Consider the following 21,913-nt stretch of genomic DNA (forward strand, 5'->3'; position numbering starts at 1 on the left):
GAAAAAGCAATTGTAAATTGCTCTGCAATGTTATGCAGTTACACAAACATGTCAAATGTACATAATTATCTCTTATAAATACCAAAATATAAAAACTTTGAGATTATATATTTTTTTTGCATTACTTAATTTTAATATTTTTTATTTAAGAGAAATTAAAAAATATATATATTTGTACAGATTTCAAGTAGGTTTGAACCAGCAGATGCAAACCAAACACACCGAAAAAAAAATTAAAGTACTATATTTAACTTATAACTTAAGCTTGCTAAATATTTCCAGAGCACATAGCTTCAAATAAATTTTTAAATTCCAGTGGTTGAATGTTTTACTCTTCCGCAGCATTATTGCATAGTATGTAAAGAATTACATTTGACTCTTGTGTATTGAACTATTTGAGTATTGGGTGGTCCATCAGTATGGAGCAAGGTAGCATATTCTGTAGTGCACCAAATGAGCATCTTACATTCAAATTTTTTCATACGGATTCGGGCCATTGACCTTTTATTTTTTACCTGGTCACATTACTGTACTGCCTGCACATTGTTTGCTTAGAGTTTATCGTTACTGTTAGTTTTAATTTAATTCAGTAGTATTGCTTTTTTTTTTTGTGGGTTACATTTCTTAGTGATTTTATTTCATATTACTTCATTTCTATTTCTTCTTTAAAATTAAAATGCAGATTGCTATAACTGGTTTTAAATACCATTTTTCTGTATGTTAATTTTTCTTTTGGCATTCCCATTAAAACTACAATGAAGTCTGATAACGCGGAGAAATCTGTAATCTGCATGACTTTCGTGCAAAACGTGCCGCAGTAAAGACCTTTCATTGTGTCTCGAGGTCTGTGTAATTGGTGATGTTGCGCCTTAAACAAAACAAGTAGTTGACTAGCGTGGCACGGGTGACGAAGGAGTAGTGGCATTGTGGTGTGTGTCGTGTGTGCGGCAGGTGAAGCAAGGGGCGGAGAACATGATCCAGAGCCTGACGAGCGGCCACTCGCGCGACAAGAAGCTGCTGGCGGAGGCACAGCAGATGCTGCTCGACTCCAGGGCCAAGATAGAGTTCCTGAAGCTACGCATCCTCAAGGTGAAGCAGAGCCGGCAGCAGCAGCTGCAGCTGCGGCAGGCCGGCGAGGATGCCTCCAGCAACGGCGAAGCCCACAACAAAGGTCGGTACTCGGTGGGTTCCGTTCAGGCCTGTCTGAACACTTTAGAACCACTCTTTTTCACGGCCAGGCTTAGGCTTTGTCATGTTGGCAGCAAATTGGGAATAGTAGTTCAGTGACTTAACATATTATTGAATGTGCTAAGTTTGTAAAGGAATGTTTTGGGGCCTAACTAGGAGCAAGAAAAATTTAAAAAAAAATTTGTCTTCTAAAAATTAAAAATTCTAAACACTTTAAACACCTATTCACCCCTAATATGCTAGTGTTACTCGCAGGTAACCTAAAATCCACAGGGAGGTTTGATGGCTAGGTTGAGAAACTGTGTAGTTTGGTAATGTGAAAGCATGAAAAATATTAAAAACTGCAAGCTTCTAAAGGCTAACAAAAATAACAGTTATAATCGCTTGTATATACTCGAAGCACTTTGCATTATTTATTGGGAAAACAGAATAAATGAATATTATGATAAATATTATATATTTGTCAATACCTGAGCTCTTTTCTTATACACAAATATTAAAATTTATATGTCGGGTCCTACTGTAATGATGTAAACTTTATTCATAAAGGCTTTACAAGCAAAATATGTTTAGATTAACAATTCCCAAAAAATTATAAATTGCTTCAAAATCAATCACAAAATATTATACAAAAAAAATTATAATGTGTTGTACTCAAAGTAAGATTTCCAAAGTCCCATTTTCAAGGAAATGAAAATGTCTGCTAAGAAACAAGTTTTGTGCGTGGGTTTTAACCGACACAAGTTATCTCCGGATAGGGTGCTTTTATGTTGTTTACTGCCCATATTATGGCTTGCATGTATACAATAAGCAGAAAACTTTAAAATATACAGAAAGTTTTCTATAAAACATAGTTTTGACATTTACATTTATCAACCCAGTTTCACATTCATGATTTTGCAAGCATAAGTGGGCCCCCCTCAGCGACCCTGTATAACTTTTAATAAGCTTAAAATAAGAATCAAGTAATAAACAAAATAATTTTATTAAAAAAAAACGTGTGGAGTGCGTAATATAGGTTTTCTTAAATATTCTATTGTTAAAGTTGGAACAAAGAAATAAAAGGCTTTCTACAAACTTCTGACGACTGTTTTATTTGACATTGTAACCACGTTGTAAAACATGCCGCCATATTTTCACACACACTTAAGACATAAAAAAAAAACTAGAACAATATTGCCAACTGTCAACACACAATTTCCAGACTTACATTAATATAACAAAATTGCTCTATCTAACACACTCCCTCAATTTTGCAATACCTAGCCCCTCAATACATTTGAATAATTTACTATGAGCTTTGGTCAAACAATCTGCATATTGCTGAGAGGTTTCAACATAGCATAATCTCAAAAATTTTCTTCTCCATCACCAGATCGTTTACAAAATGGAACTTTACAGAAATGTGCTTTGATCTCTTGGTCTCAACGGTGTTTCACATTTTGATACAGGACTGATTGTCTTCATAAATCACAATACCCATTTCTGGGAGGTGAAGAATTTCACTCATGAGATTTCAAACATACAAACATTCACTGGCTGAGTTTGCAAGGGCAACATATTCAGCCTCAGTGCTAGAGAGGCTCACACAATATTGCTTCTTGCTCCTCCAAGAAACATTTTAGGGCTGTGCGAATCCTCCATTTTCAGTCTGATTCGATTTGATTCCGAGTCGAATCCCTACCAACTATTTGAAATTTGATTCCAATTTCGAATCTTTTCTTTCATTTTTAAGTTTTATCATCATAATAATTTGCATTAAGTTTATATACTCATATTACTGAATAATAAATAGTTTCACAAACAAAAGAGTTGACAATATTATTTTATTACATACAATTTCCAGTTGGCAGTTATAGAAATAATAATTAACTTGAATGTAAGAACTTCTTTAAATGCTATTTGTTACTTTCATATATACAACATTCACAGATTTATATAGGCTACACTGCTACAGTTTACATACAAAATAAAACACTTTGACATAAGATTTATGGTAGGCTGTATATACATACACTGAAACAAATGATTTTACAAAAATAAGAATTACGTAGACCTACATGTTAAAGATACTTATTCCTTTCACAAAAAGCTAAAAAAATAGGCCCTTTTTTTAGACGTCTGCGAGCCTAAGAATATTACTTCGAGCCGAGCTCAAGCGAGCCAACTTGAAAGTTCTCGAGCTTCGAGCGAGCTCGAGTTTGAGCTTTTGTGGTACAGTTACACTTCTAGGAAATTATTTTTACCTTAAACTTAGTATAATATTTGAAAAAAGTATTAAAATGAAGTGGGCTTATTAATTTTGGGTAACTATTTACAGAGTGCATCTACATTTTGCACTGGTAGGGGAAAAAAACATTTTGCCATTGAATCTTACCTGTTTCCATTGGTTCATTAGTAACTGATATCATCCAACTAACATAAGTACAGTTTACAAGTATAGCTATGTTTGTGTAAATGTAACATATCTTTCGAATAATTTCATCCTTGTCAATTTTTCTGGAGTCCTTACTGAGCTTCAACAAACTTAGCACCAAAAATCATGTTGTTTGAAAAGTACATTCACATTGTTTCAAAATTTTCACTTTTCAGCGCAAGAATTCTGAGAGAGATTGTCATAGAGTATTAAATTCTGTTCTTTAATCTATCATGCAGAAAAATAATTTGTTCTGCACGTTCAAAAGTTAAATTAGCTCTACGATTGGAGATAGTGTTTCCAGCAGAAGAGAAGCGTCTCTCGCTGGCAACCTGTGTGGCTGTAATGCTTTAGTAAAATTGCTTAACATCAAAATTAGTGTCAAACATCTGTAACTTGTCATTAAAGTTTAATCATTTGAAAGTAATAAAAATAGAAGCATTTTACTTAATTCAATTTACACTTGCAAAAAAAAACTTACGCACAATAAACCTACATGGAAATTAAAGTCTTTTTCAATATCCTGTAGTCTGAAATATGTTTACTCATGTCATCAAATGTAGCGCTGTACTAGAGAAGCCGATTTTGCCAATATTTAGTTGAATCAGCATTTCTGCCGACTTCCGATACGCTTGTTAATTTTCGGCCGATATTACTGAAAAAAAAAAGAGACTGTCATAACCTAAAAATCCACGAGTACCCTTTTCACTTTTTGTAGTAGTACTGCATTCTTTCAGATCACATTATTTCTTAGCAACATGTGCCAACCGTACATATAATCAAAATTTAACATCCTTTTTTTTTTTTCAATAATGTTTTTTAATTTTAATATGTCATAAATAAATACATTACCATCACTGTAAATATACATCTCGGTTGTTACGGTAACTATAGTGCAAATGTGGTAGCTATCATGCTTCTGTAGTAATTATGGTATCTACAAAGAATCTTTAGTTATTTTTATGGTAATTATCTAAAGATAACTATTGGGTTTTTACTGTAGTTATGGTACATCATCCATATTTCTTCGCAAATTGTTGTTCATTTGTCTTTTTTTCATATTTACGTGCGCCATTACTATTAAAACAGAAACTTTCAGAAAAATTTTAAACGGGACTTTATATCACACATTCAATGGTGTAAATGATGAGACCCCGGACAATTTAAACTCTTTATACGGAAAAACCTACCATGCGGGACCTCGTAAGCGAGTTTACTGTATTTTTTTTCAGTAAATAGTAAAACACTGTCACAATGCTTTCCGGCCAAATAACATGCTGCTGTTGAAGCTCGAAATTTTCGAGCCTAACAATTTTTTCCGGCCGAGCTCAAGCTTAAGGTAAGTACTCGGCTCGAGCTCGATTTTCAAGTACTCGCAGACCTCTTTTTTTTTTGGACTCAAAGCATTTCGAATCCATTAAAATTAATCGGGGCGAGTTCGGGTATTCATGGAACCGAACCGAAATCGAAAATTTCGGGTACCTGAACACCCCTAAACATTATTACCAAAAACCTTAACAAAAATAATATCATTATCATCACATCTGTAATAACAAAGACAGTAATCTTTAGTTTTGTTAATGTATCTCAGTACATCCTTTAGATGCCTAAAATGAGTCTCCTAACGATTTTGAAACTTACCAAATTAAGTGATGACAAAACATATGTCTGGTCTACTTCCTAACATAACGTACATGAGGGAGCGTAGTAACTCCCTTATATGGTAGTTATACTTTACATTCATCTGCTGGATTTAAATTCAACTTTGGTTACATGGGGATGTTTGAGGTTTTACTATTGTGCATATCAAATCTGTGTAAAATTTTGTCAATTAGTTTCTTTTGACTTATTCGGATCAGACCCCTTTCAACAATTATTTCCAAACCCAAAAAATTAAAAAAAACCTGTGTTGTTATGCATCTCCCTCATTTCAAATTCTTTCTTTAAATCTTCTTTGAGATGACTTATTTTTAATTTACTGTCAGAAAGACTGAACAGATCATCCACATATACAATGACAAAATATCATCTTGCATAAAGATGCATGAATCTACAACATTCCTTTTAAAACTCAAATATATTAGTACATCTTTCAACCTATTGTACCAACATTGTGAGGACTCTTTGAGACCATACAGAGATTTCAACAACTTACATACAAGGTTCCCATCTTGGTCCTCCATCTTCACAGTAACACCCTCTGGAATCTTCATATAAACTGGTTGTTTTAACTCACCATATAAAAATGCACACTTAACATCCAATTGATCGATGCACCATTCTTTCTGGACCGCCGTGGAGAGTAGACACCTCAGAGATGTCAGGCGAGCAACTGGTGTATAAACTACTTCTTCAGGTTTTGATTTTTGGAAACATCCTCTTGCAACAAGTCTTGCCTTCTTTATCTTCTCACCTAAAATCTCCTTTTCCGTAAAAACCCATTTTGAGTCAGTGATGTTGTCTCCTGATGGTTCCGGAACCAATTCCCATGCATTATTTTTCTTTAGGGTGTTGAGTTCCTCATCTATGGCTGCTTGCCATCCGGATTCCAATGCATCTTGAAATGTGTTAGGTAATTCTGATGGTAGGAGTCCTGTTGTCAATGCAGTTATCAAACTCATGTCAAAATCTTGTAACCTTTCTGGAGGTTATACTTTTTGATGGCTCTTTCTTGGTACATTGACGTGAATCATTTTCATCTTTTTCAGGAAATCCAAAAAAAATCATCCTCAGGTTCTTCTTCAAAAGTTGGGTTTTCATCATCATCATTTTGTCCAGAATAGTCAAGAATGGGCACTCTTGACGACTGGGGTTGACTCACCACATGGTTAGGTCCCTGAACTTCCCTAAATTTAACACTTCATGCTGTAATGATTCTACCCTTACTTTTATCCCACAATTTATAACAATTACTAGTGTAACCCATCATTATTAATGGCCTTGATCATGGGTCAAGTTTACCCTTGACTTCTTCCTTTGGAACATGGGCATAGGCTACTGACCCAAATACTCTTATCCTGCTCAGATCATTGTAGCCGTACCAAATATCTGCAGGACATCCCTCTTTCAAAGTTGACGTGGGTGTTCTGTTCAGTGTGTATGTTGCTGTATAAATGGATTCTCCCCAAAATTTATTTTAAACCTTGGAATCCAATAACATTAATCTGGCAGAATCTAATAATGTTCTGTTAAAACGTTCACTCACGCCATTCAGCTCAGGATTTCTAGGCACTGTATATTCTACTTGGATACCCTTCAATTTGCAAAAGTCAGTAAACTGCCCAGAGTTATATTCACCTCCATTGTCACAGCGAAGCCTTGATATTCTGGTCTCAAATCTAGCTGACACCATTGCCTCATACTCCCTGAATTTATCAAGAACTTCTGACTTATGAGAGAGCAGATAAATCATGGAAAAATGGGAAAAATTATCTATGAATGTCACAATGTATCTTTTAGAGTCATAAGTCGGGGGACAGATTGGTCCAATTACATCTGAAGAAACAACTTCAAGAATTCTGCTGGTTTTCTTCTCTGGAGGTAGGCTTTTGAAGCTTTTCCTAGTTTGTTTGCCCTTAATACAAATCTCACAAAAACTTTTCGAGGGAAAATATAATGAATGAGACATTCTTCTGTGCACAAGATCTGCATTATTGGTCAACAATACAACGTTCTCATCGATTTTGAATTTGATCACATAGAGATTGCCAATCAAACTTCCAGACACCAAAACATCAGAGTCCTTATTCAATATTTTTACTTCTGCATTTTCGAATAGTACTCTAAATCCATTTTCCTCAATTCTTTTAACTGACAGCAAGTTATATTCTAAGTTATCACATACCAGAACGTCCTTTATAGTGACAGGCTTACCTTTATGAGTAGCCAGTTGTAGGATCCCACTTTTCAGTGCTTTGAGATGAGTACCACTTTTAGCCATTGCTATGTTTAAATTCACTTCCTGTGTATCCTTTAAAAGCTCTTCGTGTTTGTTGTTTATCAAATGATTAGTAGCACCAGAGTCCACAATAAAAGAGATAGCTGAACTGTCCGACATGAGACACTGACTCTGTACATTTTGCTCATGTTCATTAGCTGTCACAAAAGTCACTTCACCATTATTCTCACGCACCTTATGGTTACTCTTAAAGTTACCGCTTTGTTTTCCCCCAGTAAATCTACACTCAATTTTTTATATGACCTTTGCGTTCACAATTGTAGCAATTAAATTTGAATGGCACTTTACCTTGGTTTCTGAAACTATCACCATTTGTGTCCTTCCGCGTGTTCCTACAGAATGTTTTCTTTGAGTTAAATACCACCAATTTTTCTTCACTGTTTACCTTTTCCTTTTTACGTAATTCTTCTTGGAGTAGAGCGTTCTTCACATAATTTAAGTTAACATCTTCCGGATTCTTACTAAAAACAATGTCAATGGCACGAGTCACAGCGTCGTAGGTTTCCGGCATAGAAGAGAGTAGGAGAGTCATGACTTCAGCATCCGACACATTACCACCCGAGCTTTTAATCTCGTTTACTGTATTTTCAAATGTATTGATAAAGTCTTTCAAGCTTCCTGACTTAAACTGAAATGTTCCTAGTTTTCTCTGTAGATTGACTTGTCGGCTTATTCCTTTCTTGATGTAGGTGGAATCCAATGTATCCATTATTTCCTTGGCTGTGGATTTATCCATAACTGACTCCAACACATTGTCTGCCAAACACTGTGTAATGATATTCCTTGCCTTCACATGGTTCAATTTAAAGACGTCCATATCTTTACCTTCTGCATGTGGTTTCTGTGTGATAACTTTTACTACACGGGATTGCTCCAGTACCAGCTTGATCCTGTCCCTTCAAATGGCTTTATGTTTCCAGTCTGTTGTAACGGCGTTGCCATTGTGCTGATAACTTCTTACAAGCCTCTTAGACACCGCATTCCGTTTCTCATAGTTGTAGCTATTGTTTCTTATGCCAATACTGGGCCCATGACCTGTTAAAGTTGGAACAAAGAAATAAAAGGCTTTCTACAAACTTCTGACGACTGTTTTATTTCAGACATTGTAACCACGTTGTAAAACATGCCGCCATCTTTTCACACACACTTAAGACATAAAATAATGCTAGAACAATATTGCCAACTGTCAACACACAATTTCCAGACTTACATTAATATAACAAAATTGCTCTATCTAACATCTATCACTAATGGCTATTCTTTAGAATTGTCATTATGAAAATGAAAGAAGAGAACACCCTACTTGTTTTTTTTTTCCCTTAAAATTATATGATTTGTTTATTACTTGATTCTAATTTAAGGCTTGTTGAAAATATGAAGTTATACAGGATTGTGGTACATTCTATCATCATCAAACAAATTACTTAAATTTAAAGATTAATTTTTTTAATTTTTCATACAACAAAAAGAAACATGTTTTTTATTTTTATTTCAATATAAACTTTCCAAAACAGAAGAGAAAATTTAAAATTAAAATAAATTATAATAAAGCATTAGATTACAACCAGGCTCAAGTAAAGTAACTGTGAGGTTACAGTTCTTATTGTTTATGAACATTTACAATAAGATTTGGTGTTAAAGTTACATATTTGTGATTTGTGTTTGTAAAAATTTGACAGTTTCACGTGTTCAACACATGCATACAAGTCACTAGGTTAATGGTAATTTTGTATTTACCATCTGATGGAGGGATACAGAAGTATGGCGAGAGAATAATTTGGAATTTTGTTGTACTTATTTTCTGTGCCCAGTAAAAGAAAGTTGTTATATTATTTACTGAACAGACAATGAATGGAGTTATTCAAATTAGTATTAGTTTGACATTCATGCCTACTAATATTAGCCATTATATATGTATAAAAAAAGCAATTTTCCTAATTTAAAATAGTGAAAATAGTCTCTATTGAAACTAAAAGTTAAAGCATGTAATATATACTTCCTGAGCAAATTTGCATGGAACAACTGCTTTAACAGTTTATCATAAAATACTTAAAATGTGTACATAAAAAAAACTATATTTGCAATAGTAAACATAAAACAACTAAAACATCAAATATTATTCTGTTATAGTATTCTTTAGTTCAGAAGAAAGTTGTAAAAAACCATTTTTTTTAATATTTTTAATTTATAAAGGTAGTACATATGTCACTAGTATCATGCATTAATTAATGTATAAAATTACTCAAATTGTGGCATATACTATAACGTTACAAAACAAGGAACCTTGTTTTGAACTACTAAATCTCGGCAGTTTGGAAACAATATTTAATACTATAGTTCAAATAACTTTCGTGTGCTGATGTTTAAATTTTTATTATTACAGTACTATTAATATGATTCCAAAAATCATTATACAATTCTGAGAGACTACAATTTTTAACATCTAATTTTTCTTTGTGATGTTTCTTTGTGGGCTTTCAGCTATGTCTGATATGAGATGTAGATTCTAAAAAGTCTTTTGAAGATTTATGAATTCACTTTACATTGGAATTGGGAAAATTAGATATTCAGATATATATAGTGTTACACAGTTTTATCTAATTCCAGTTTGCCATATGTCAGTTTTTTTTGCTCACTGTATATGTTTGAGCCATTACAAATATTGATATGGGTTTTTTGGTGGTTTAATATCAATCATATTCCTTCCTTTAGCAATGCCACTAAATTAGAAAAATATTGTGTAAGGTTTGTTTTGCAATTTCTTATTTTTGATGTGTAAACACCTTAGCTCTTGGTATATGGCATTTTGTAGTAATTTTGTGAATATGGAATGTAAATGTGAGACAAGGGTGCTGCGTCTGCACAGAAGTCACAGAAACCTTGAAGAGATGGATGCACGCATAGTAACATAAACCTGTATATCGTCACTATGGTAAATATTAGGGTACATTCCAAACTTTCTGGTTTGCCAAATTAAACTTTATGATAGTGAAACTACCCTGGATATATTTGGTAAACTAAAATAGTCCTAGTGAAAAGTAATCCCATGTTTTAAATGACCTAAAAATAACTGTCTTCACAACAATTATAATAACATATTCTCCTTACTATTTCCCAATTGTGTTAGTAGATTGGTGGTAAGATATGGGCTTTGTAAGCTGAAGGCCATGGTTCAAATCTCAATAAATGAATTTTTTTAGTACTTTTTAATAACATTTTAATATAATAATATATAATGTTAAATAAACGTAATAAGGTAAGGTTTGTGTTTAGGAAGTATTTAGAGACTGATTTCAGTTGTTTAAGCAAAAACAAATACCAAACATATACTTAAGTGTTATGTGTAATAAATTTTTTTTGGGTTAATAGTTTAGTGTGGGAAATTTACAGTATTAACAATTTAATAAATTCTAGCAAAATGGGCAGTATTTTAATAACATTCCATGTCAAAAATCAAATCCAAATCCAGGATCTATTGGATTGCAACTTTTAGTTTGAAAAATACTTCAAAGATAGTGCCAAGTTCCTAAAGCATTAGAGAACAAACAAAATTTTAAATATTGTCCCAACACAATTTCTCTGACTAAAAAATTATAGGTATTTTTAAAGTGCTATTATATTTTGTTATGACTAATCAAGTTTACGAAAAGTATTCCAGGATAGTTTCACTACCATAAGTTTACTTTGGCACCCCAATACACATAGTAAATCCCCAGAGGGTCCACCATCGTGGCTACTTTGGCTCGTCCCTATAGCAGTTTCTGCATGCATGTGTATTATACTTTCAACCTGTCAGATTAGTGTTGTGTAATTGCATGCCTTTTTTATTGCATTTTCTGTGCATACTAAAATTTCATCCCCAACGTGCCTACAGAAGTATAAACTGTAAAATGATAGTATGTACCATCTTGTTAAACAGAATTATAGTTAGATTTTAAAAAGGAAAAAAAAAATTATAATGCTTTTTATATATCATGCTCTGCATTGTTTTAAAGAATTCTAGGTTAAATTTATTGTCAGAATTTTGTATTAAAATTTTTTTACAACACGAGAACACCTGCATTTACTCGTTACTTAGGTTATATGTTACTCATCTCTGACGAGTACTGAAAAACTTGCACACAATTTATGTATTTTATTTTTAAATATTGGTTTAGTGAAATCTCAATTAATAATGTATAACTTATTAATGGGGCATTACGAAACCAATAAATTAGGTTACCACCATATTAATACACTGCGTAGTTTTAAATTCATATCAACTTAGTGGAATCCGCAGTTTATGATTGCTGTTTTTTTTGGTTAATGTCAGGTATTGTGTAACTTACAATGAAATACTCATTACCATTACTTACTGCTATATATGTGTTTTGTCGGTGTCACTCACAGACAACATAAGTCGGTTCACAGAGGTATTGGCTGTGAGACTTTGGCATGCAGGATATCAGTATTTATGTAAAGCCTGTTTATTGCAAATATATCATTCTTATGCACCTGCCTTTTCACATACTTTTTGACAGTAGTTGCCTGCTGCCCTGTGGGCGAGGGAAAAGTATATGATGTTTAATTGTGGTTGTTTTGCTTCGCTAACAAGTGAGTTGACCCAGGCTATTGAGCCATTCACCTTAGCACTAGCTGGTGCTCAATCTGCCTTCTCACAACAGTGCACCTTTAAGGATTACATTTGTTTAGATGTCATTGTTTGATTGGCTTAAGTGCTACCTGCCATACTCTGCTTTCAAATCAGTATTTCTTATTGCAAAATATTATGCAGACCTGCATTTGAGATTTTGTTTTATGGCACAAAGTGGTGTTATTTTTAGCTGAATGTGGCATTATTTGTAGCCAAAAGTAGTGTTAGCACATTTAAATTAACTGACCTAAATATTTATATTTAAAATAAATAAATAAATTTTATGTAATTCATAGAGCACTACAGCTTAATTCTAGTACCAGCAGTATAAACTAATGCATACACAGCAAAATGATATTTCCATATACTATAATGCAATGAATAACTATTCATTCTGTTTAAAAATGCAAAATTTTAATTATATGAAAATTTATTTGGTATGAGGGAAACATAACCATGTGAGAAGGAACCAAATGTTGAATTTTAAAGTTTTCAGAATGTTATTCAGTTAAAAAATATTAATCTAGTTGCTGACGTCTCGGTGTACAAGTAAAACATATATTCATCTTATTTCAGGGAACCAGCACAAAATTAAGATGTGTGCTGGATAGCAACATGCGTAGGCTTTTCTTAGGGTAGAACTAAAGTTGTAAGTGCAAAAAATAAAATAATAAACTTAACCTCAGAATTTGGCAGGATCAAAAACACCTAAGAAATAAAAAAACACTGCTTAATCACTCATTTTTTCTAACAATTTTTCACGATTACAAGCTAAATGAACACAAGCAAGTAGTACATCACAGTAATAGTGTAGGTTTCTTTTCTTCATATAATGATCATATATGCCAGTAACAGTATGTACATTAATTGCAATTAATAGTAAACATAGCAAAATTCCTAATTATATAAACAAACAACATGAAAAGACACAAAAAAGAGAACAAAGTTTTCATAGAAGCACTTAGTACAATGTCAAAACATCAACCAAACTATTGATTGTGAAGCTTTCAGTGTCTGGCTGCTTGCATTCACGGAGTTTAGTATTGAAGCATATTGTCTTCGATGACAGTGTTTATTTTTAAACATCAGATGATGAGGATGGATAAAACCCAAACAGTAGTCATAAAAATAATGTATACAATATTTTTCAATGTTTTCATGTATTCAGAGTTTTTGGAAGTGAGCTTTCATTATTTTATAAAAAAAAAAAGAAGCAAAAATTACTGAAATTAAAAAATAACATTATTGAAAATGTAATAAATGCATGTCTCCAAGATAATAATATACTTTCGCCTAACTACAAACACCACAGTATGTACGTCAATAGGAGCAGTAGCCGTGTGTTGTGTTGATGTGTATGGCATTTGGGATCATGTGTTTATGGTTTAAAAATGATCTACATGCAAATAATTCATGACAACATTCTATTGCGTGGCTATCTGATAGTTTATTGCTAAGATTATTTTTTGTTGAAATGAAAACTCCATTTTAACTGTAGTTCAGAACAATTTAAGGAAAGGTGGTCTTGTCATTAAATATGTGTACTGTAATATATTAGAATTAAGTATGAGAGCATTGATAAGATGCTTATATAATGAAAGATAAGTAAACCAGCACAAATTTGTAGAAATAAATAGTGATTATAAAATACATTGCAATGCTGTTGTAGATATTAATTCTTGGCATAGCAGTGTGTGGAAGAAAATTTGAAAGAGAAGTAGCAGGGTAATTCCTCAATGCAAGTTGGGAAGGATACATTATTATGCAGTGATAGATGTTAGCTTTGTTTGTTTACTGTGTACTGAACTCTCTGTAAATTGAGCACAGGTTAAAAGTTTTAAATTCATAAATTTGGTAGTGTGTTGTTTCTTAGGCATGAGGTACATAACAGGAAGGATTACCCACCGAACATATCTTGTCTGTTTCTGGTGTGGTTTGTTTATATAGTAAGTTATTTCGTCCAGTAGTAATTTGATGAAAAAAGTGAAGTATAAAAACCTATGATATAGGATTCTCTGAGGGCAAAATTCATTTAATAGATTATTTAGTTCTTTATTGAGTTACATTTTTTGTTAGCTAGGTTAACTTCGTTTGCCAAAAAGCATTGATTTAATATCCATAATAAATTATATTGCATGTAATCTGTTTACAATAGAGTAGTTAGTCTTGTTCTACCTTTAATTTTAGATGTTGAGTAAAATCAAATTCGTAAATACACATGAATTTAATTTTTTTTATTCCATCTTGGATTAATGTAAAAATTTTAAAACAATTGTTTTTATTATTTATTATTGTTTTAATGCTAAATACAATAATTTTATAATGTAATCACATGAACTTTAGTGTGTTAAAATTGATAAATAATAATTAGTCATTTTTCTCATCCTAGCATTGTTAGTGCCAAGGAACTGGTTTCTGGTTGTGCAGATTACATGCTTTACCATTTGAGGATTTCTGAGGGGTTCACCACTGTTTGCATTGAGAAGTGCATCTTTTCTGAGACTCGTTGGATAATTTGCTCTTCTCAGGATGCTCCTCAGTCCTCAGTAGGGTGCCACTCCAACATCTCTGGGTCATGATGAGGAGGGCAGAGTCCCTGAGCTCTCAGAAGTTGTCCTGGCTGGGGTGGTCCCTGTTCCACCAGGAGGATCACTCCACACTGCCGCTTGTCCCCATCAGTGTTCCGATGAGCACGCAGTTCTCGGGCGACTGCATATTCATTGAATGTGATTTAATCAGTGTAGGTAAACTTAGCAATTCATAGCTAAAATATCTGAATTGAAATAATGATCAGGATCAAAAATAAAAATTAATCAGTCTTAACATGTGATTAAATGTTTTTAGAGTGACTGCAGAAAACATGGTTTTGATCATATTTTTTAGTATCTCTCAACCAGTATGATTAAAATTACATTTTCTCCACAGATTAAAAAAAAAGAGTATATTTAATTTTTTTATGCACTCATCTGTTGACGAATCTGTGACATTTGTGTAAGTTGCATTTTGTGTTTTGACAACTTTGAAGATTGTGATTTACAAAATACAAATCATTGAATTATTACCATGTTAGTTTAACCTTTATGAGTGCTAAATCTCTGAATAAATGATGTTACTAGTAGAAATAAACATTAAATTGTCACAGAAGCTATTACATACATACAGTAGAATCTCGTTATAAAGTACATACATAAAGCCTTAACTTTTATACTTAGTAATGAAAGTACTTTATTCTGAAAGTTACCTTTAAAACATAGTATTTTTGAATTTTTAAAAATAAAGTAGTAGGGGATCAAATGTTACATTAGCTTGGAAGCAAATATTTGTAAAACAACAAGAATTAAAAAAAATTACTGAACTTAATACAGTAGCCTAAATTCTAGGCCTACATAAACAAAATTTATATATGTCGAACACAAAATGACAAATGGGTTAAACTATTTTGCAGATATGTACATTTATTGGGATAGAATTCCCTCATCTCCTAGACGAAGTCTCTTGTGACCAGCAGATAAAGATGACTGTTCACACAGTTAAATAATTTGTCGCGATGTTTTATTATTGTTGACAGTGTAGTGGGCAGCAAACCAAACGACCGTGCCATATCTGCATTTTTCCTGCCTTTGTCAACTTCTTTTAAAATTTCCACATTTTCCTTCAAAGTAAACTGCTTGCGTTTCTTTTTATCTTTTTGTCCATCCATCCTGATTAAAATATTCAAACAACAATATTATTTGCCTCGCGCCACGTCAAACGTAAACAAACCTCTCATGCATAGATAACCATAGCTCTGCACTAGTAGCGCGAATCGCGAGCATGGCTGTACCAGGCAACATTCTGACCTTCATGGCAAAACAATTAAAGCGTGTCGACCATGTTGTGACACGAAACAGTTAAAAAATTAACTTTCATAAATTAACATTATTGGATTGTCTGTTTTGTATATAAGTTAAAATATAATTTTTATTTAACGTTTGTATCTGCGGTAATTGAAACTTTTAAAGCATGCTCTATAAATAACCAAAATATGGCGTAGCTAAAAACAATTGTCTTGAAGAGGGGCGAGAGAGCAATTGATTGTTTAGATCGTCTCGTGCACTAAGTGTGTGATCCATGGAGGACGACGAATAGGGCGTTATACTGTACTATGATTCTATGAATCGTTGATACAATGTTTGTTTACGTTTTATACTTGTTAACGATTCTTGAAAGAAAGTGATAAATATTAATCATAATGTACATTTATATTAAAGAACCCCTGCGCAAACTCAGTAACTGTTATGTAAAATTTTCCTGATAACTGGAAAAGAATGGTTGTTGTATTGAAAGGTAGGATACGTTTTTAATGTTCGAGTGAAATATTTTTACCTTGTTTACATTGGTGTTTTGAGCGGGAATTAAAAATCATACGTTGAACTGAAGTACGTTGTAACGGAATTTCACTGTAATAGTAAATAAAAACATTTAATGTTTCTATTTTCAATTTTATTTGAAGTTGTAAATATTATTTTTGTAACATTAAGCTATTATAATTTAAAACTGAAACTGAAAACAAATACATATATAAAAAAAAAATTTTAGGATGTAGAGATCTTTATTTTTGGATATTTTATATTTATTGAAAAATTCTGTCTGACTGCCAGAGCAAGATTCAAACAAGTGAAATTTTTCAATTGGAAGCATGCGGATTCCAAAATGCAAACTACATTACAAAGTATCAGTCGAGTTGGTACTCAGCCTGAATACAAATTTTGACGAGCTCGTGAAACTAGTTGCATGAACACTGTGTGGCATGGTCCAACAGCTATCTATGAGTGAGCGCTGCCCCGTGGCATGGCCAGTTTTGAATATTTTTTTTTTGGTTGATGGTATTGGGGAATGATGTATGACCAGATGGTTTTGGAATACCTCCCAGTTAAATAGAAAGTCAATTTTGAAAAATATTATCCCTTTGAGGCCATGTCTTGCACACCATGTTAATTATTACGTTTCATTGACATTACTATGAATTAAGGGATTTTCCTGTAAATTTTTCACAATAGCTCTTTTGCATTTGTTGTTAGTCACAAATATTCACAAAGATATTTATTAAAGGTTATTTTCTATCTGTGAGAGGTCCTGCTAGTGAATAACTGGGAACCCTTTCGAGACTTTTTACCACTGTCAGATTATATTTAATAAATGTTTTAGAAAATTTGAGACAAACATTAACTGCAACAGTGCTATCAGAAAAATTGTAAGAAAAATCCCTCAATAGTAACTTCAAATAAATTAAGTATAATGGAGTGTGAGACTGAGAATTTATAGGCTATTTCTTGAAAAATAATTATTTAAAACTGTGAAGTAGGTTTTTGATGTGTAACATCTCAGCTCTTGATATTTAGTAGGAGTAATTTCATGCATGGAACGTAAATGTGTTAACTACGGTGGTGCCATCTGAAGTGGATGACCAGGGTTGGCTGATTTAAACTGTGGTTTAAACAGTAGTTTAAACCAAGTGGTTTTCATATAAATATAGATTTTTTTTTTAATAATGTATTTTTAAATAGAATATCTTAATAAATTTAAAGGAAAAGTTAATTGCACTCTAATAACAACAATATTTTGTTTATTAATGTTTCTTGTGATGTACAGAACAAAAATTATATACTAATCAAGATCTTTTTGAAATTGTCTGAATAAGTTGTAAAATATACCCAGCTAAATACTCCTCTGAAATTAAACTTTATTAGTGGATTGTAATCAGTTTAAATAAATAAATAAATAAATGTATTATTTAAAAAATATCCTATTCTGTGGCAAAAATCTGTTACTGTACTGTAAATCCCCATTCTGTGGGAAACACCCATTCTATGGAGAATCCTTCTCCTGTGGGGAAATACCCTTTCTGTGGTTTAGTCCCAGTCAGATATGCCGTTTTTCTGGACTTAGTTATTTAATATAACTTTTCTGGGTCAACATGAGTGGCAAAAGTGGGATGTCAAATGGCTTTCTTGGCTAACCTGCCAAGAACCAAAATAACTAATTTAATAAAACATGCTGGTTAAAACCAAAAAAACCTGATTTGAACAAAAAAACTGAATCAAACCAAAAAAACAGGTTATTTTGTTTAAAAAATATATTTTTTTCCAACCCTACGTGTGACGCAAATCAAAATTCACAAAGTCAAAGGGAAATTTTATAGTATTATTTGTTTAATGAATTTTAACAAGATGGGCAGTATTTTAATAAAATTCGTTGAAATTCAGATCCAAAGCATGGGTTAGTATTTTTTCAAGTCTTTTTCGCTTTTATAGGAGCCTTTTCATTATATGGTTTTAAATTTCTGTCAGCAAGTGGAATGATTCAATAGACGTAGCTGCTCCAGCAGCGAATTGTAGCGGTGGGTGCGGAAACTACGTGTTATTCGAATCTATAAATGTATTTGAAAACACAATTTGCGTATGATTTTATCTTGGTTGGCATTATTTTAAAGAATGTTACGTTAAATTTTGTGTCCGAAGTCCGAGCTTCGTATTATAAGCGTATTTGCACGATATCACATTAATTTGCTCGTTACCGAGGTTAGATGTTACATATCTCTGGCGAGTACCGAAAGACTAGCTGACTTTTTTATTATTTTTATTTATAGTTTTCGAGGGTTGGAGGGAGGTGATTGCCCCCGTCAGGACCCCGAGTTGCTGGCGGCCTGTGTGGGAAGGTGCCTGGCCGGCTCTATGTCAGTTCCCCGACCTCGTCATAACCCCGACCGTTTCCCCTGCACTGCTTCGACCTCCCTCCACGATACCTCCTGGCAGCCCTTGGTCCGCCCCACAGAAATATCACTGTTCCCATTGGCAGTGGCCAAATACTCTCCCATTGGCTGAGGGGTGGTGGTGGACCCGAAGGGGGGGGGGACCCAAGGGGTGGGTGGGACCCGCACGGTGGTTGGGACTCGAATGCGGAGTGCTCGGGCGAACTGGGTATTAGGCGCTCATAACTGTGTGGGAGGTGAAGGAAACTTCCTGCGACATTACAAATGCATTCCTATGGTCTTTGATCATTGGTCTTTTATTTGAAATATTTACTGCATTCCACTTAAATTATAATGCTGTATGAAACATAATATCTGCGTAATTCGCATTTTTTTGTATCAAATACTAGTGTTCTCTCACCATTCAATTATATATGTGCTTACGTGCTTGATTTTTCATGAAAATTATTATTTTTTAAGTGCCGCAACTATTGGTGAAAACTAACGGGTAAATAAGTTACGAGATAATACAGTAACATACATACTTAAAAGTGTTCAGGTTATTTATTCCCCGCAATTTTTTTTGCGTGAAATTGTTTTGGTTATATTTTGTAACAATTAAATACAAATCATTCTTTTACTTGTCAACAAGCTCTATTTGTATCATATCAATATCTTCTAAATCCAAATAAACATCTCTAATATGATCAAAAATTCTAATGAAGGCAACTATTTTGTTTACTGCATGAATTAGTTTCATAAAAATTGGAAATCTACTCTGTGGTTGATCATTCTATTTAGGAAAAGAGCTCAACACGTTTTGGAAATGTATTAGCTAAAATAATTAAACTTTGTATTAGTGTTTATGAAATATTTTTTTCAAATTTATCAGTTTTCAAATTTATTTCGTGTATGATCACGACGATAAAAATTATTTAAAGTAAAGCGCTAAGATTTAAATACATGATTCCTTTTTAAAGTTTTCTCTGTTTGCTCTACTATTAAGAAATTTTTAACAAATTCCCCTAAAGATTTGAAACCACAAATTTAGAAGTATTACACAACACTCAGAACTGGACAATTAATAAGCTGCTGTATTGACAATGAAAATTATGTTTGTGACATCGATTCTTTCCAACTGAACAAAACTGAACCATTAAAATATGAAGTCATAGTTACAAAAAGAAAAAAAAACTGTTTGCATTATTTTAACATTTAATGAAATATATGTTTATTTTAAGTAATGATTGGCGTCTTTTTGTGGTAGGCCTACGTGTTTTTTTTTGTTGCCTTGTTAGGTAGATCTCAAAGAAATACTACCTATTGTAGCCGTTAGCATGGTGCGACTTCCGGAAAATTTTTGTAATGCTTTTCGTTTTAGGGTCCATAGACCCCAAAACAATAGTCATCTCAAAAAGTGATATAGCCTTTATATTTATATATCTATATCTACTATATATATACAATTAAAACTTTTATAGTCACGATAGACTAACTGTCGTAATTTTGCACAAATAACTTTCAAACTGATAAATGAAATCTCGGTCGAGTTCGTTAATGGGCGATATCCGACCAAATGGGCAGAGATGGCTAAGGTTTTAAGAAATACAGAAAAATCGAAATAACTCCCAAAGTATGATTAGTATCACATCCGTTTGAACGTTTAATAAATGTTATGAGTAATGCCAAAAAATTTTATCTTAGATAACTTTTTGTACAACCAATCATAACTGCAAGAAGTGAAAAAATCTGGGTTGTCAAAAGAAATCATAACTCCCACAGTAGGAATAATATCAATTCCATTCAAATTGTGTATAAATCCTTTAATTTTTATCTAAAACTTTTGTCAAAAACAATTATTGATGAGACGAACCATTGGTAAAAGGTGTGGAAAAAACAGGGTTTGAATATTTAAAGATAATAATAATTTCCGTACTATGTACGTTATTGATTCCTTATCTTTTTTATTGAAAGAGTATTAATTTTATTTACAATTTTTGTCTGAAATAATTTTTTATACGACGAACCATTATTGCAAGGGGTGGAAAAAATTGGGGGGTTGAAAAACCAAAAATTCCATATCTTACTCAGTAGGCACACTATCAATTCCGTTAGAATTGTGTATAAATCCTTATATTTTATCTAAAACCTTTGGTCGAAAATAATTTTTTTATAAGATGAACTCGGTGCAATGGGATAAAAAATGTTGTGCGATTAAAAACAAATTAATAATTTCTGTACTATAATCACTATTCAAACTGTTCTTATTCATTTAAATACAGTAAATATTAGATACAAGATACCTCTAAAAAAATTTTAATTAATAAACCATTGTTAATATTTAAAATGTCTCTAAGCGGATATTTATGATTTTTCTGGTAATGTTGTTTAAATGAATATAAGTCACTTTTCTTCCAGCATAAAGAAATATAAACGTCGAAATCTACCTGCTCTTGTAGGCTGCGCCGAAAGGGATTTTTTTCATGTGTTATGTGTCAACCTTGTTCAAACAACTAGGCTTTTATATATATATATATATATATATATATATATATATATAGATATATATATATATATATAGATATATAAATCACAGCCAATGAAGCAAATTGTCGCAGTTTAAAAAATATGGATAGTTTTATAAGTCACTATAGGCAAAACAAAAGGTTGTTTTCACTTGCAGGTCATGACATATCTTTTAACCCACCTGATTGTTATTGATGAGTTTTTCCGTCTCGTATGACCTCATTTTGACGAAACGTTACCCACCCAGATTAAACATTTAGTTGGCCTATATAAAAATAGAAGTTCAACGAAATTTGTTTTTTAGTAATTGGAATATTAATTTTATTAAAACTGTAATCGGTAAGTCACAATATTCGCATTTTAAGTCATATATAAAGAGGATATGGACATAAAAAGGGATTAAAAATAGAAACGGTAAAAAACCCAATGAAATGTGATGGGTGTGAAGAGGTCTGAAAGGAT

The 21,913-nt window shown here is 32.6% G+C and overlaps 1 protein-coding gene across 19 annotated transcripts in view; it reads left to right on the forward strand.

Annotated features, from left to right (window-relative positions):
* The window catches only part of LOC134541238 (serine/threonine-protein kinase N), a 372,780-nt gene that overhangs the window by 196,760 nt on the left and 154,107 nt on the right, over positions 1 to 21,913 (forward strand). For all 19 annotated transcript variants that reach the window (XM_063384564.1, XM_063384580.1, XM_063384574.1 and 16 more), the window contains exon 4: positions 952 to 1,171. In XM_063384564.1, the coding sequence (XP_063240634.1) occupies positions 952 to 1,171 (220 nt within the window). The remainder of the gene's footprint in view (positions 1 to 951; positions 1,172 to 21,913) is intronic.

The sequence above is a fragment of the Bacillus rossius genome, chromosome 1 (assembly GCF_032445375.1).
Source record: "Bacillus rossius redtenbacheri isolate Brsri chromosome 1, Brsri_v3, whole genome shotgun sequence".
Classification (NCBI taxonomy): domain Eukaryota; kingdom Metazoa; phylum Arthropoda; class Insecta; order Phasmatodea; family Bacillidae; genus Bacillus; species Bacillus rossius.